Raw genomic sequence first — 16,205 nt, 5'->3', positions numbered from 1 at the left:
ATTGAAGTAACCTTCAAGAAGCAACAGTTAAAACCAGATGTGGAACAACTGACTGTATCAAAATTGGGAAAGGAGTATGACAAGGCTATACATTGTCACTCTGCTTATTTAACTTCTATGCAGAGTGCATCATGCAAAATGCTGGGCTGGATGAATCCCAAGCTGGAATCAAGATTGCCAGGAGAAATATCAACAACCTCAGATATGCAGATGATACCACTCTAATGGCAGAAAGTTAAGAGGAACTAAAGAGCCTCTTGATGAGGGTGAAAGAGGAGAATGAAAAAGCTGGCTTAAAGTTCAACATTCAAAACTAAGATCGTGGCATCCAGACCCATCAGCTTATAGCAAATTGAAGGGGAAAACATGGAAGCAGTGACAGGTTTTCTCTTCTTGGGCTCCAAAATCACTGCAGATGGTGACTGCAGCCATGAAATTAAACGACACTTGCTCCTCGGAAGGAGAGCTATGACAAACCTAGACAGAGTATTAAAAAGCAGAGACATCATTTTTCTGACATAGGTCCATATAGTCAAAACTATGGTTTTTCCAGTGCTCATGTACAGATGTGAGAGTTGGACCACAAAGAAGGCTGAGCACCAAAGAATTGATGCTTTCAAATTGTGGTGTTGGAGAAGACTCTTGAGAGTCCCTCGGACTGCAAGGAGATCAAACCAGTCAATCCTAAAGGAAATCAATCCTGAAAATTCACTGGAAGGACTGATGCTGAAGCTCCAATACTTTGGCCACCTGATGCGAAGAGCTGACTCACTGGAAAAGACCCTGATGCTAGAAAAGATAGAAGGCAAGAGGAGAAGGGGATGGCAGAGATTGAGATGGTTAGATAGCATCACTGACTCAAGGGGCATGAATTTGAGCAAACTCCAGGAGATAGTGGAGGACAGAGGAGCCTGGTGTGCTGCAATCCACAGGGTACCAAAGAGTCAGACACGATTTAGTGACTGAACAACACAGAAGTAATCGACATTACTCTGAAATGTTGTTCTGAAAACACCACACATCTTTAAATAAGCTTTGCAGGAAATTCCCAAAAAAGCCACAAGATGAGTTGTTTCCCTGTGACAATGTCTCAGAGCCCTGCTGATATTTCCACAACTTTGCCTCTTTCCAGGGATCTCTCTGTCTCCGTAGGTCTGCGTACCCTCCCTTCTGTGGGTCTCTCTTTAAGAGCGAGTCTCTTTAGCTGTGTTTACAGTGTTTTTCTCTCTGTTCTCGGGGTTTCACTGCCCCTCAGTTTCAATTCTGTGCATTCTTGCGTGTCTCTCTTGCATTCAGCTTTTTCTGTACATCTATCTCCTTTCTCTGCATCTCTTCTTGATTATGATGTTGGATAGCTATATATTTTTTCATTATTTCCTTTTTAATGAAAAAAGTTCCCTATTCTTAATTTTTAAAATAGTATATTTTTCAAATTTTAGAAAATTTTCTGTTTATGTACAATGAGATACTTATAAACTATTTAGCATGGTATCCAGTGTATAGCAGGTCCCCAATAAGCATTACATCCTTTTATCTGGCTTCCCCTTCATGTAGCTGCCTAAGTTGTCTTTTTTTTTTTCCCACATGGGCCAACAATTTCCAACAGGAAAAAAAGGTTGGTCCTCTGTTTTTATCTAGAGGACCTTGCTACTCTCTCACTCTTACCCAGGACACCCACTCTCGACCTACTCTACGTCATTACCATTCTTGTACATATTTTGGGAACTAATGAAGGTAGAAGGTCGAAGTCCAGGCAACAGACTGAGGCTCAGTTGGCTTTGCTCAGCCACCCAGTGATGATCTGGCGCTTCCCGCAGGCTCCTTCTCTTTCATTTGCTCTATAAGTATTTTCCGAGCACTCCTTATACCCTAGGTGATGGGGAGACCAACGTGAACGCAACTCACAGTTTCTTCCCTTCTAAAGCTCATGGTTCACAGGGAGAACTGGACGATAGGTAGCCAAACCAGAGTAGGGCAGAGGATGCAGCGACTGGAACATAGACGAGGGGAAGGTCTCTCGGAGATGCCTTTCAAGGCGAGACATAAAGAATGAGAAGAAGCCAGCCCAGGAGGGAGATGGAGGGAGAATGTTCTGGTCAGAGGGCTGAGACCACGTCTGCTGGACCATTAGGAACTGAAAGGAAGCTGGTGTGTCTGGAGGAGGCCAGCGAGGCAGGTGGCAGACCGAGTCGGCTCCCAAGCCAGGCGTGATAAAAGGTCTGGGTTTCCTTCCAACATAGTGGGAAACCACCATAGAGTTTCAGGCTAGAGAATGGCTGATCTGATTTATGTGTTAAAACGATGACTCTGGCTAGGGTGTGGGGGAATTCGATTGGTAGGGGAAATAGGGAAGCAGAGAAAGGAGGCTCTCCAGAGATAGTGGCCGTGGAGGAGGCAAGAAGAGAAAGGATTTGAAATATTTTAAGAGGCAGAAATGATGGGATTGACTGATGAATCCGACGTGGAGACAAGAGGGTGGGAGAACCAAGGCTGACACCAGGCTTCTGGCTTTGGTACTTGAAGGCCCATTGCAGGGAGGAGGGGGAAGGAGCGATCAATAGTTCCATTTTGGACACGTTCCATTGGAGATGACTGTGGTGCGTGCAGGGGAAGATGTCAGGTAGGCAGTCGGATATATGACTCTGAGCTTGGACTGGGGGTTTGGGTTGGAGATATAAATTTGGGAGTTGTCAGTCATGGGAATGGATATTCAGCCCTGGGAAAAGGGGACAGAGAGAGGAGAGAGGAGCCCTGGACCAGACCTGGGGACTCCGACATTAAGAGGCAGAGAAAGGATGAAGCACCTATGAAGAGGAGAAAGGGGAGAAACCAGAGAGAAAGAAGGAAAGCTGGAGGAGGGTGGCATCCTCAGAGCCGAGAGAGCAGTGTTTTAAAAAGGCAAGTGGCCGAGAGCGCAGGCCACTGAGCCAGGTACTGCTGAGAGTCCCCAGGAGAAGGGAGTGAAAAGGCATCCTATTTGTGGCCTCGTGAAAGCCGCCAACGGCCATAACAAGTTGAGATATAAATTTGACTGGAGTTAGATGCGTTGTATAACATGACTGGAGTTGAGGTGGAATGTGGATGGCGAGTGTGCTAAGTTGCTTCAATTGTGTCCAACTGTGTGTGACCCTATGGACTGTAGCCCACCATGGTCCTCTGTCGATGGGATTTTCTAGGCAAGAATACTGGAGCTGGTTGCCATGCCCTCCTCCAGGGGATCTTCCCTACACAGGGACTGAACCCCTGTCTCAAGCATCTCCTGCACTGGCAGGTGGGTGCTCTACCACCAATGCCACCTGGGAAGCCCAGAACGTGGATGGGGGTGAGGTAAATGGGCGGCAAGAAAGTGGAGACTGCTTGTGAAGACAACTATTTGAGTTTCGTGACAAAGGAGAATAAAGAAATGTCTTGGTGGGTGAGAGATCACGGGTGGGATATTTGGGGATGAGAAACATTATTGTGTGTTTGGAAACTCAGAAGTGATCACTCTAGAGGGTGAGAGATGGTGCCTTTTTTTTTTTTTTTTTTAAATAATGATGATGTCTGACGCAGGATGCAGCATGCTTGGGGCTGGTGCATGGGGATGACCCAGAAAGTTGTTATGGGGAGGGAGGTGGGAGGGGGGTTCATGTTTGGGAATGCATGTAAGAATTAAAGATTTTAAAATTTAAAAAATAAAAAACTAAAATTAAAAAAAAATAAAAATAAAAATAAAAAAATAAAATAAAAATAATGATGAGAACTTACAATTGTGTAACTCTTCACAGTTTACCAAGTGTTATCACACACACTGGCTTATCTTCACAGACTTATAGATGAGGAAGCTGAAGCTTAGAGGAACGGAGTGACAAGCGCAAGGTCAGAGCCAGGAAGTGGCAGGCCCAGGACCCTGCGCCCAGGCTGTTCTTCTTGGCCTGACCCCCAGGCCCTTCCCTGTCCACGGCAGTGGACCGGCACGAAACTTGCCCAGCACACTCACAAGAATGGGTTGCGCCCCACTGGTGTCTCGCAAGCAGATTTTTAAATTTCCACCAAGCCAATCACTTGTGCCTGCTGGCCTAGCCTTTGATATTATAAAGTCACAGCTACTTTTCAAGAACAGGGGACCCTGTCCCACTTCCTAAGCCTGTTCAATTGAGCTTCAAAGCCTCCTGAATTTCTAGAAGTGCCCAACAAGCTCAGGCAGGTGTTAGAGGAAACGTGAAACCCCACGTACCTCACATCCATCTCCCCATCCCTGCTGTGGGAACTGACACCCCAGAGGGACCATGACTAACCTCTCACACCCCAGTCTCCAGATCTGTAAAATCCTAGGACTGTCATGGGGATGATATGAGGTAGGGGTTATAGAGTACTTGGAAGGATGCTTGGCACACGGTGACTGCTCTATGAGTGCCAGTCATGATGCTTTTCCGGTATTCGCTCACTCATTCACTCAGACACTTGCTGGGCACCTTCTCTCTGCCAAGCATTGCTCTAGGCGCAGCAAATGCAGAGATGCACACACATTCTTCCTGGGCTCCAGAAGCATATGTTTTAATGAGGGGAAGCAATGTTGGAACACAAACAATTCTGCCTTGAGGGAATAAACGAGGTGCAAAATGCGGTGGGTGGCCAAACAAAAGAAGATCACATCTAGGCCAGGCAGATGGGCAGGCTTCCTGGGAGGAGGGGAGAGCGGGGAGCACAACCCCCACCTGAAAGGCCGGGTGGTAAGGAATCAACTAGAGCGTCAGCTCCATGGAACAGAGCGGGAGGGGATGCGGCTGGCTGTCCTGGGGGAAGACTATGAGAGGCGCTGGTGTCAGGGCAGCAGAGCCAGCCGAGGGAAGCCCTGGTGGGAGGAAGGAGTGGCAACTCCGTGCCCCACCCCCAGCCTCCTCCCCGGGTTGCTGGGACCCCCTGTGTAGGAGCCATTGGTTTGGCTTTGTGTCTGTAGTCCCTAGAGGTGGTGCTGGACACAGTGGCCAAAGTGTCAGGTTTCATCCCAGGCTGCCTTGTAGGTTTGGGGAAGACTCTGTGGCACCCTGAGCCAGCCTGGCACCTCCACCTCTCTACCTCTTAGAGAGTACTGGGACTAGTACCCCCAAGTGGTTCAAAGGAGAGATGATCCAGGGTCATCTGCTACCCCAGGGTCACCACCATGGGAGCTTGTGTGACCACCTACCACCCCACATTCAAGGTGAAAGGACTGGCCTCCAATAGGTGTGGAGGCCACGACCTCTCCCCTACTGGGAAGTGGCTCCTGGGGGTGGTAGAGACCTTCCAGGAGACCCAAGGGACAGGGGGTGCGAAGGAGGGGTGTCAGGGCTGGACTTTCTATGGTAGCTCCTCAACCATAGCCTGGAGGGTGGAGCCCAGCCCACTCTGTCTGTCCCCTGAGGTGAGTTAGACTCAAGGCACTATTTTAAGAGCAACAGACCAAGAAGGGCTCTCACACAGCTCTTAGTCCAGTGCCTTTTAAATGCTGGCCCTGGAATCCCTTGTTAAAACTGCATTTTATGGAATGTGATGCATAAAATAAAATGCATGCATGTGTATTTAGTGGCTCGATCGTGTTCAGCTCTTTGTGACCCCATGGACTGGGATGTTTTCCGAGCAAGAATACTGAAGTGGGTTGCCATTTCCTCCTCCAGGGGATCTTCCCTACCCAGGGATTGAACTCATGTCTCCTGCATCTCCTGCTGCACGGCAGGCAGATTCTTTACCGTTGTGCTATCGGGGAAGCCCCCAAAGTAAAATGCATCTGCATAGAAATGGCTCTGGATGAAACTGAGCGAAGAGGGCCTGAGGCCCACCCCGACGTGTGTCCACACATTTTGTGACCCTGTGATTCAGTCCAACTCTCGTTTTGCAGAAGAGAAACTCTCAACCTAGAGGGGGGAACTGACCACCCTAAGGTCCCAAAACCAACCTCTGAAAGAGTCAGGACCTGCAGAGAAGCAAGTGAAATCAAGGCTGAGAAAGTGTTTTATAAACTGTGAAGTGTAGGGTTATTATCTCCACTTTATGGCAAGTTCTTGAGCATTTTCCCATGTCGCTACTTTGCGAGAGGTCACCAGAAAAAAAAAAAAAGGACAGAGTGTTGGCATCACAGGCATTGTGGGAAAAGCACAGGATTGGACCTGAAGACAGTCATTTTAGAAGCCCTATGCTGCCATGTACAAGCTGTGCAGCCTTGGACAGCTTACTTTGCCTCTCTGACCCTCCGTTTCCTTTTCTAGAAAAATGCCTTCTTGACTATCTTTCTGGATTACCGGGGTTCAGGTGAAGCAATGCCTGGGAAAGTGCTTGTAGCCAGGCCTAGGGCCCCAGAACTAGACTGTCTCATGAGGAGCAGTAATGGTGGTGAACGAAGACCTGAAGGCTTTGAGGACTAGCATTTAGCGCCCGGAAGGCACTTGCTGTCCCTGAGGGCTTGAGCCAGCTGCTGACAGGGCGGGAACCCAAGTGTTCCGTCTCTGCTGCCTAGACATGTCCCATAGGTCACACAACACCCCGACATGCAGCCCTCAGACACTCTTTGTCAAGGCGTCAAAGGCACGACCTTCCATCACCGGGTGCTGACTCAGCCCCCAGTGAGCTCAGCTCCCCTTTCGCACACTGTGGATGCCAGAAGGCGCCTGGCCAGTTACTCAGCACCCCCTAAACTTCACTGACTCTGTGTCTTGGTGACGAAGGAGAGGGCCAAATTGGATGTGTTTCAGAAAAGCAAGAAGTGATTTCTCTCAAGGACCTTGGAGAGTTCTTTCCTCCCTCCCCGCGGTGAGCTCCGCAGGGGATGTCCAGCAGCTGGCAGCCGAACTCTGCTCAGGATACACACTCTTGGGCTAAAACAAAGGCAGGAGCCCGGGGATTAGTGGATGGGGGTTGGAGAGCCTGGCAGGTGTTCCAGGAGGAGGGAGGAGTCCTCAGACATTCCTGGCGGTGCTGCCTGGGGGTGACCTTGGGCACACCGCTTTCTCCAGGTGGAAGGGCGACGGGAAGAAATGAACCACGGGACACCTAAGCCCTTCTGACTCAGCTATTGGGCTCTGAGGATCCACTCAGTCAACAAAGATTAATTGAGCACCTACTGAGTACCAGGTACAGTGCAGAACAAAGGAGACAAAAAGTTGTGCCCTCGTGGAGCTAATATTCTAGCGGGAACAGAGAAAAGATGAAGAGGGAAATAGGAAATGATCAGCTAGCGGTAAAAGCCATGGGGAGGAGGGGGCTGAGGGGTTAGGGATCCTGGGTGGTGGTGATTGCAAGTTTCAGAATTGTGGGGAGGAAGGCCCCATCAAGAAGGGACAACTGAGTGACAGTCCGAAGGATGTGAAGGAGGGAGACAGCCTTGTGCATCTCAATGAAAAGCGTCCTGGGCCGAGGGAACAGCAAGTGCGAAGTCCTTGAGGCAGGAGCGTACAGCAGGGAGGCCAGTGTGGCTGCAGGAGAGGCAGACAAGAGAGAGATGAGGGCTGAGGAGCAATTTAATCTTTTGCTTTGTTCCTCAGGAAAAAAAAAAAAAGAAAAGATCCACCTGATGACTTTAGATGCATTCATAATGCTACTATTTAAGAGATTCATTCCAAAGCTCAAGGACAAAGCCTTCTGCATTTCTAAGGCTCATTTACCGTAGGGCCCTTGGGACAGCAGAGGGAGCCTGGGTTCAAGTCCCAGTACCTGACACTAGCTATGTTACCTTGGGAAGAGCCTTCAACCTCTCTGAGCCTCAGTTACACTGCTCAAGTTCATCAGTTGCCCCATCTGCAAGATAGGTTATTAATGCAGCCACCCATGCAGCCACCCATGCCTACCTCTGGAGAAGGCAATGGCACCCCACTCCAGTACTCTTGCCTGGACAATCCCATGGTGGAGGAGCCTGGTAGGCTGCAGTCCATGGCATCGCTGAGAGTCGGACATGACTGAGTGACTTCCCTTTCACTTTTCACTTTCATGTATTGGAGAAGGAAATGGCAACCCACTCCAGTGTTCTTGCCTGGAGAATCCCAGGGACGGGGGAGCCTGGTGGGCTGCCATCTATGGGGTCGCACAGGGTCGGACACGACTGAAGCGACTAGCAGCAGCAGCAGCACGCGTACCTCACTTGATTATTGTTAAAGTAAAGGTCTCTCAGTCGTGTCTGACTCTTTGTGACCCCATGGACTATACAGTCAATGGAATTCTCCAGGCCAGAATGCTGGAGTGGGTAGCCTTTCCTTCCCCAAGGGATCTTCCCAACCCAGGGATCGAACCAAGGTCTCCAGCACTGCAGGCAGTTCTTTACCAGCTGAGCCACAAGGGAAGCCCAAGAATACTGGAGTGGGTAACCTATCCCTTCTCCAGGGGATCTTCCCGACCCAGGAATCGAACCAGGATCTCCTGCACTGCAGGCGGATTCTTTACCAACTGAGCTATGAGGAAAGCCCATTTGCTGTTAAATTCAATGAGATCGTTAATATGAAAGTGACTTTTACATTGAAATGGGTAAGATAAATGTCACATTGCTTTTTGTTTTCTTCAGCAAAGCCTATGATAAGGGCTCATCACTGGCTGCCCACTCCCCTCCACCACCCTGCTCCCTATATTGCATCCCATGTGGGCCCTGTTGACTCTCACTTTGCTTGAGTCCACCTCTGATTCAGGGATGCTCATCAGATGCCTGGAGACTCCAAGACAAGGCTGCCAAAAGTTCCCGGGAATGTTCTGGGACTGGTGTGTCCCCACCCTGGCCTGGCCAGGAGGGCTCTGATCGGGTGGAACCAGGTGGGCCCAGCCACTCCTCCCCAACATTCCCCTCCGCCTTCCTGCAGGTACAATGGCCCCAACCTGGTTCTGAAGTACGACCGGGCCCAGAAGCGGCTGGTGAACATCGCGGTGGACGAGCGCAGCTCCCCATACTATGCGCTGCGTGACCGGCAGGGCAACGCCATCGGGGTCACAGCCTGTGACATCGACGGGGATGGCCGCGAGGAGATCTACTTCCTCAACACCAACAACGCCTTCTCAGGTAAGGGCTGCGGGCCTTGGGCCTTCCCTGCTCCCACCTTCCTCCTCCCATCACCAGGTTACAGTCACCGGCTTCCCCAGGCCCAGGCTCTGCCACCTCCCAGCAATGACCCAACAGTGACACCCCCGGGAGGCCCTTTCTTCTCTTATGCATGAAGCTTTTTCTCACCTCCCAGCCCCTGGGCCTGGTGATAGACGCCTTGAGCAGAAGACCAGTCCCTGTCCCTCAGCCTTTATGTCCTGTTTGCCCTCCAGTCTCAGCGGACCCCCATCCCCCTGAGGTAACCCGTCCTCCCTTCTCCCCCAGCTCCTGACTCAGCCATTCAGGACTTCTCACAGCCATCACCCGCAGATGACCCCCACCTCCTGGCATAGGTCCCCATGGTACTTTCAGGGGGCCTTTCTAAAATGCTCTGAAATCCTTCAGGGGTCCCCACAGTGTTCAGATGAGCTCATTTTTTCACCCCACATTCCTGCTAAGCACCAGCTCCCTGCCAGACAGGAGGCCCTCAGGGCCGGGGACACAACTTGGAGGAAGACAGACCTGGGGCCTGTCCTAGCCCGGAGCACCAACCCCTTGTCACTTGGGCTCTTGTGTAAATGCAGATTCTGCCTCAGCAGGCCTGGCTGGGGCCTGAGAGCCTGCCTTGCTAACACACTCTCAGGCGACACTGCTGCTGCTGGTCCAGGGACCACACTTTAAGTAATGATGTCCTGCATCCCAAGGAACGGCTGAGGGAAATTGATGCCCAGAAGGATACATAATAGTAACAATGATAATAACTAATATTTTAGTGGCACCTACTCGGTGCCAGGGTGAGGGTCTAAGTGGTTCATCTTGTTGTTCAGTTGCTCAGTCATGTCTGACTCTTTGAAACCCCATGGACTGCAGCACACCAGGCTTCCATGTCCTTCACTATCTCCCAGAATCATCTCATTTAAGTCTCACAACAGCTTGAGTATGTAGGTCCTGGTATAGCCCACTTTATAGTTGAGGAAACTGAGGCACAAAGAGGTCGCATGACTTGCCCAAGCCACACAACTTGTCCACCCCAGGATTCAAACCCAAGTGTTTGACTCCAGATCCATCCTTTTAATCAGCACGCTCTATAGCCTTACTCAATCTAAGACCCTCAGGACCTAGTAGAGAGCCAGGCTCACAGTTGGCGCTCAGTATTCCATGAGTTGGGAGGCTGTACTCTTGGGGCTGCAGACAGAAGTCTGCTTCCATGGGGCCATACATCTGCAGGGAAGTCCCAGCTTCCTCCTGAAGGATGCAGGGTCTCACGTCCCTGTGGGGCCAGGTTGGACATGCCCTGGACTCTTCCAGATGGGGGCAGCCTCTTGGGTTGGTCTGAACCACACTGTGCAGTTCAGACTTGCGCACTCACTGTCCTGCACCCTCCCAACCTCCTGGAGTCAGGGGGTCACCTGACTCTGGGGACCACCCTCCCTGCTTACACACACACACACAGTGGCTTTACTCTGGCCTATACTGTTGCCCCTACTGGTGTCTGAGCCCAAGCCAGGATCCAGCCCCAGACTGCCCTTGCTGTTGAGCCCTGCCAGTTGCCTGAATGGGAGGGGATGGGGTTGGGGCTGGTGCCAGAGGGAGGGGCAGGGGCAGGCAGAGCTGACTGGCTGACAGCCAGCCTTGTGCAGCCAAGAAACAATGAGCCCCAGCCCTGAGTGGTGTTTTATGGGTTTTCATCTCATCTTGCCACCAAGTGAGGCCTGAGAGATAGTAATTATCCCTACACAAATATCAAGGCATGATTACCCAGCTGGATTTACTGCCCTCTCCAACCAAGCCAAGATTGGATTAGGACACAATTAATTGATGGGCTGATCAACTCTTTAATGTGGGGCAAGGTCAGGAGGGGAGCAGGGGCAAGGGATGCTGTGGAAGGGGTGAGTCCCCGGCTGGAGGGAAGCCGAAGTGGGGAGGACTGTGGAAGGGGGTGTTTAACACTGGCTCGGCGGGCACGATGCCAGAGGAAGGGGACACACTCTTCCCAGTCACTGAACACAGAGCACCTGGGCTGGGACCTGTCAGGTGTCTCTGATGCGGCAAGCCCTCCCATGCTCTTTGAGCATTTCATAGTGAAACCAAGAGCCACAGTGCTCAACCCAGGCTGCACGTGAGACTTCCCTGAGGAGCTTTAACACTCCCAGTTCCCAGGGAGCATCCTGGTCAGTCCAATCGGAAGATCAGAAAGCTCTCCGGATGATTCCCCTGTGCAGTCAGGGTTGACAGCAATACCCCAGAGTCATGTTGGCTGCATGCTCAGCCTAATCATCACCCCATTCACTCACTCATATATTCATTCACTGGATACATACTTATTGAGCACCCACCATATGCCAAGCACTGTTCTAGGCACTGACGATGCCCCAGTGAATGAACTGACAAAAATCCTTCCCTCTCTCCCCAGTGCAATCTTTTATTTCTCTAGAAACCTGACCCCCCCTCCTTTCCTGGCCCTGTGGAGTCTTAAGTTCCTCAAGGGCAAAGTCCCTGTGCTGGTCATTTTGTGCCCCATTCTGGCCCAGCCAGAACTTGAACATCCTAAGAGTACAATTAAAACTTAATAAATAAATCCAGGAAGCACAAACAAGGCACACGCCATTAGGCCTATGAGAAGGTTCTCCAACAGAGGAAACATGAGGAGAGGCAGAGAGGAAATATGAGAGAGGTTCGCCTGGGAGAGCTTGGAGCTTGTCCCCCAGAGCTGGGGTGAGGATGACAGTGCCCTGCAGCCTTAGTCCCAGGCATGTACCTCCCAGTGGCCTTCTGTGGGTTTGAGTTAATTTTTCAGTTGAGTGATTCAATTCATTCATCGACAGTGGGCGGGTTGTGGAGCCAGAACCTTTGTGCCAGGTCAGCACTTCCCTGGGTCCAGCTGGCATGAGGCTCAGCCACTGCCACCCTGCCCACCATGAGGAACCTAAGATCCTCTCCAGAAGCCCCAGCCAGCCCACACCTGCCCATGGCTTATGACTGGGACTCCCTCGGCCTATGCCCAAGCATTGGAGGGACCTGGGGAACAGGGGCCCCTCCCTCTCCTTCAGCCAGCCTTAGGACATCAGCACTGGAGTCCCTGGAAGAGGGCTGGGACCCAGCATCCTGGCAGTGTTCTGTAGGAGTCAGCCTGTACAAACCTGGGATCTACCCCTCACTTCCTGAGTCACCTTGAGCACCCAGGGTGCTCGACACTTCTCTGTCTCAACCCCTTCACCTGTAGAACAGGCAAAATTGTGTCAACTTCATGAGTTTAACTCCTTCCATAGACTGTATCCAAAGTCTTACCATCACCTACCACACCCCCTCCAGATGTGAGCCAGCTTGCCTTTCTGACTCCTTCTCCTGCCCTCTTCGTCTTGCTCACCTCATTCCCACCTGAGGCCTTTGCACTTGCTGTTCCCTCCACCTGAAAGGCTTTTCCCACCATTGTTCTCAGCATTCAGTCCTTCCCTTCATTCAGGTCCCTTCTCATGTGTCTTCCCTGTTGCTCCCAATGCTCTTAACTTGCTTTATTTCTTTGGAGCACTTCCTACTGTCTGAGAGGGGGCTGTAAATTTGTTGTTCACCTTTCTGCTCTTCTGCTAAATGCCATGGGGACAGAGACTTTGTCTTGTTTTCTGCTGTATCTCCATGACCAAAGACATACTTATGCCACTTAGTAAACATTAATACATATATCTGACTGAGCCGCTGAACTAGTGAATGAAAATCACTTAGTATGGTGTCTAGGATTTAATCCATGCTCTCTAAGCAACTGCTGTTATAATTCTGCGGCCTGAAGAAAGGCAGAGACTTTAAAAATGTCCAGGACAAAACCGCCCTGGGCCTCCCTCCCAGCTGCTTGAAGGAAGAGACTCTGGGAGCAGAAAGAAGAAAGGGTCATCATGTAAATAAAACACCGCACAAACGAGGGTGTCAGGTGCGCGCAGCTCAAGGGTTAATAATCGGAAAGCAGGTAAGAGGGAGGGAGCAGGACTGACCACAGTCCCAAGAGGCCTGAGCGAGGAAGGCAGCCGAGGGCTTAACTGACCTGGAAAAGTACTACAGTTTCAGGCGACACTGAAGCCAGTGTTTCAGGCAACACTACTCTGGAAAAATCAGGTAGGAGCCTCTGCAGGACAAAGGGGGATAAGAGCCTGCTCCAGCACCCCATGCACAGGCCAGGAACCCAGGACCCCCTGCAGCTCCTGTTCAGAGCCCATCCCTCCAGGGTCCTGCACTGACTACTCAAGCTGTTGTTCAGCTTGGCCCCGAGCTCTCCTGCCCACGTGACCTGCCCGGGGTTACAGCAGTGTGGCGGTAGATGGGCCAGTGTAGACTGCGAGCCCCACAGTTTATTTCATTCATTCATTTCAGCAGGATGGTCACTGACCCTCTGCCATCTTCAGTCTACATGCACCTCCCTCCTCTTCTACACAAATACTGCTGCTCACAGTACTGCCCCTTACCTTTTTACTTAACAACTGATTTTGGACATTATGTCATAGCCACACACAGACAGCTTTCTCGTTCTTTTTATGGCTGTATAGTACTCTATTATATAGATTTGCCATCCCCTGAATTGGCCCTCTCTTGAGGAATATTTAAATTGCTTGCAAACCACCGAATGAATAAGCTTGTACTACATGCCATTCTCCACAGCTCAGGTGTGTCTGTAAGGTAAGTTCATAGAAATGCAACTGCTGCGTCAAAGGAGTATACAGGGGCAGTTTCAATAGGCACAGCCAAATCGTCCTTCAAAGGGACAGTCCTAGTTACACTCCCGTCAGCCCGCATGCCAGTGAGCATCTCCCATACCGATACTCTCAGCAACTCATGTCATCATTTAAAAAAAAAATTTGCTAATCTGATAGCGGGGAAAACTGGCATCTAAATTCAGTTTTAATTTTCATTTTTCTTAAAATGAGTGAGGCTGAACATATTTTTATATATTTGGGTCTCTTGTCTGCTCAGAGCCTTTGCCCATTTTCTTCTATTGATTATCGGCCTTCTTCATATTGATTTGTAACACCTCCTTATGAATTAGGGAAACCAAGCCTCTGCCTGTAATACAAGTTGCACATAGTTTCTTCTTGTTTATCATTTTTCTTTTGCCTTTGTTCATGGTGGGTTTTGCAATGTGGAACGTTTTTGTTTTTATGAGCTTGGATTTATCACTCTTTTCTCTGATGGCTTCTGAGCTCCGTATTATATTTAGGCCTTCAGTGGGGCTTTTGTAACCTCTCAGAGAGGAGGCATCAGTCACTGTGCCAGAGAGAAGAAAGGGAATCGGGGCGCCTTGCACTTTCAGCCTCTTTTGCCTCCACAGCAGATGAGCCGTCTGCATGGAGAGCACACCCATTGTCCACAGCTCTTCACCCAGGCCCTGTTCCCACAATATCTGCGGATGCTCTGCACCTTGCTTCTCAAAGCATGTTTTGCCACTGAGCAGCACTGGCAACAGCTGGAAGCTCATCAATTTGCAGGATCTCAGGCCCCATCCCAGACCTACTAGACCAGGATCTGCTTTTTACCAGGATGGCCAGGACTTCTTGTGCCTGGTAAAGCCTGAGATACACTGCCTTGAGGCTCCACTCTCTTTTCCTAGGATCCTCTGAAAAAGTGAAGGCATTAATCACTCAGTCATGTCTGACTTTTTGCGACCCTACGAACTGTAACCTGCCAGGATCCTCTGTCCATGGAATTCTGTAGACAAGAATACTGAGTGGGTTGCCATTCCCTTCTCCAGGGGATCTTTCTGACCTAGGGATCGAACCCAGGTCTCCTATATTGCAGGCAGATTCTTTGCTGCTGAACCATCAGGTACTCCCAGGGAACTCTACTCAGTGCTCTATGGTGACCTAAATGAGGAGGAAATTCAAAAACAGAGAATATGTATAACGGATGCACTTTACTGTACAGCAGAAACTAAAAATAATAGTTTATAGGACCTAAAATGGATCCTAGCATCTCCTGATCCCCAGCCATATTTCCCTTGGACATAAGCTCCAGATTTTCAGCTCACCCAGCATGACCCCATTTGGGGAAATGAGCTGATGAACTGTTCAGGCCCCCTGCCCGCCACTACCATATACCTCATTTCCATGTGGCCTCAGAAGAAGCAAGAATGGAATAAGGCTGTCAAAGTAGCACCATAATGAGTATGAGCCCTGGGACTTTTCTGGTGGTCCAGTGGCCAAGACTCCACACCCCCAATGCAGGGGGCCCAGGTTCTAGATCCCTGATCAGGGAACTAGATCCCACATGGCACAACAAAAAATGATCCATCAAGCTAAACCTAAGACCTCACGCAGCCAGATGAATAAATATGTAAATAGTTTTTAAGAAATAGTGTATAGAGCCCTGAAGCCTATTTCCTCAGTCCTAACACAAAAAGAGGTTCCTCAGGGAGTGGGACAGCCCTCCATTGGCTCCTACCCAGCTATTTATTTACTTTTAGTTTCTGCTGTACAGCAAAGTGCATCAGCTACATATATATCCACTCTTTTTAAACTTCTTCCCCATTGAGGTCACTACAGAGCATTGAGTAGAGTCCCCTGGGCCATACAGCAGGCTCTCATTAGTCATCTGTTTTATATATGGTAGTGTGTAAGTACCGATCTCAATCTCCTAATCCATCCCACCAATCTCCCATTCCACCCCTTCTTCCCTTCTTGGCAACAGTAGTTTTTTTCCTACATCTGTGACTCTGTTCTGCTTTGCAAATAAGTTCATCTGTACCATTTTTACAGATTCCATGTATAATTGATACTATATGACATGTGTCTTTCTCTTTCTGACTTACTTCACTTTATATGACAATCTCTAGTTTCATCCAAAGCCACGCCAAATGGCTTTATTTCATTTCTTTTTATGACTGAGTAATATTCCACTGTATATATGTACTATATCTTCTTTATCCATTCCTCTGTCGATGGGCATTCAGACTGCTTCCAAGTTCTGTCTACTGTAAATAGTGCTGCAGTGAACATGGAAGTGCAGGCATCCTTTCAAATTATGATTTTCTCTGGATATATGCCCAGGAGTAGGATTGATGTAGGTTGCTCTATTTTTAGTTTTTTAAGGAACCTCCCTACTTTTTTACATAGTCCACCCAACTCTTTAATATGTGGGATGGGGTGGGGGTGCTTTGCAGTCAGACCACAATTTGATGCTCAGCATTGCCACTTAACAATCTTAGGTAAATAGC

At 49.7% G+C, this 16,205-nt stretch overlaps 1 protein-coding gene across 8 annotated transcripts in view; it reads left to right on the top strand.

The window, feature by feature from the left end:
- CRTAC1 (cartilage acidic protein 1) overlaps positions 1-16,205 on the top strand; it is a 166,528-nt gene that overhangs the window by 84,904 nt on the left and 65,419 nt on the right. For all 8 annotated transcript variants that reach the window (XR_011252243.1, XR_011252242.1, XM_069568282.1 and 5 more), the window contains exon 3: positions 8,796-8,992. Coding sequence is in view for 6 of the 8 variants with exons in the window: in XM_069568282.1 (XP_069424383.1) it covers positions 8,796-8,992 (197 nt within the window). In the remaining 2 variants the exon portion in view is untranslated. The remainder of the gene's footprint in view (positions 1-8,795; positions 8,993-16,205) is intronic.

The sequence above is a fragment of the Ovis canadensis genome, chromosome 22, assembly GCF_042477335.2.
Source record: "Ovis canadensis isolate MfBH-ARS-UI-01 breed Bighorn chromosome 22, ARS-UI_OviCan_v2, whole genome shotgun sequence".
In the NCBI taxonomy this organism is placed as follows: domain Eukaryota; kingdom Metazoa; phylum Chordata; class Mammalia; order Artiodactyla; family Bovidae; genus Ovis; species Ovis canadensis.
Note: the sequence above shows the minus strand (reverse complement) of the source record. Positions and strands in the feature narration are given on the sequence as shown.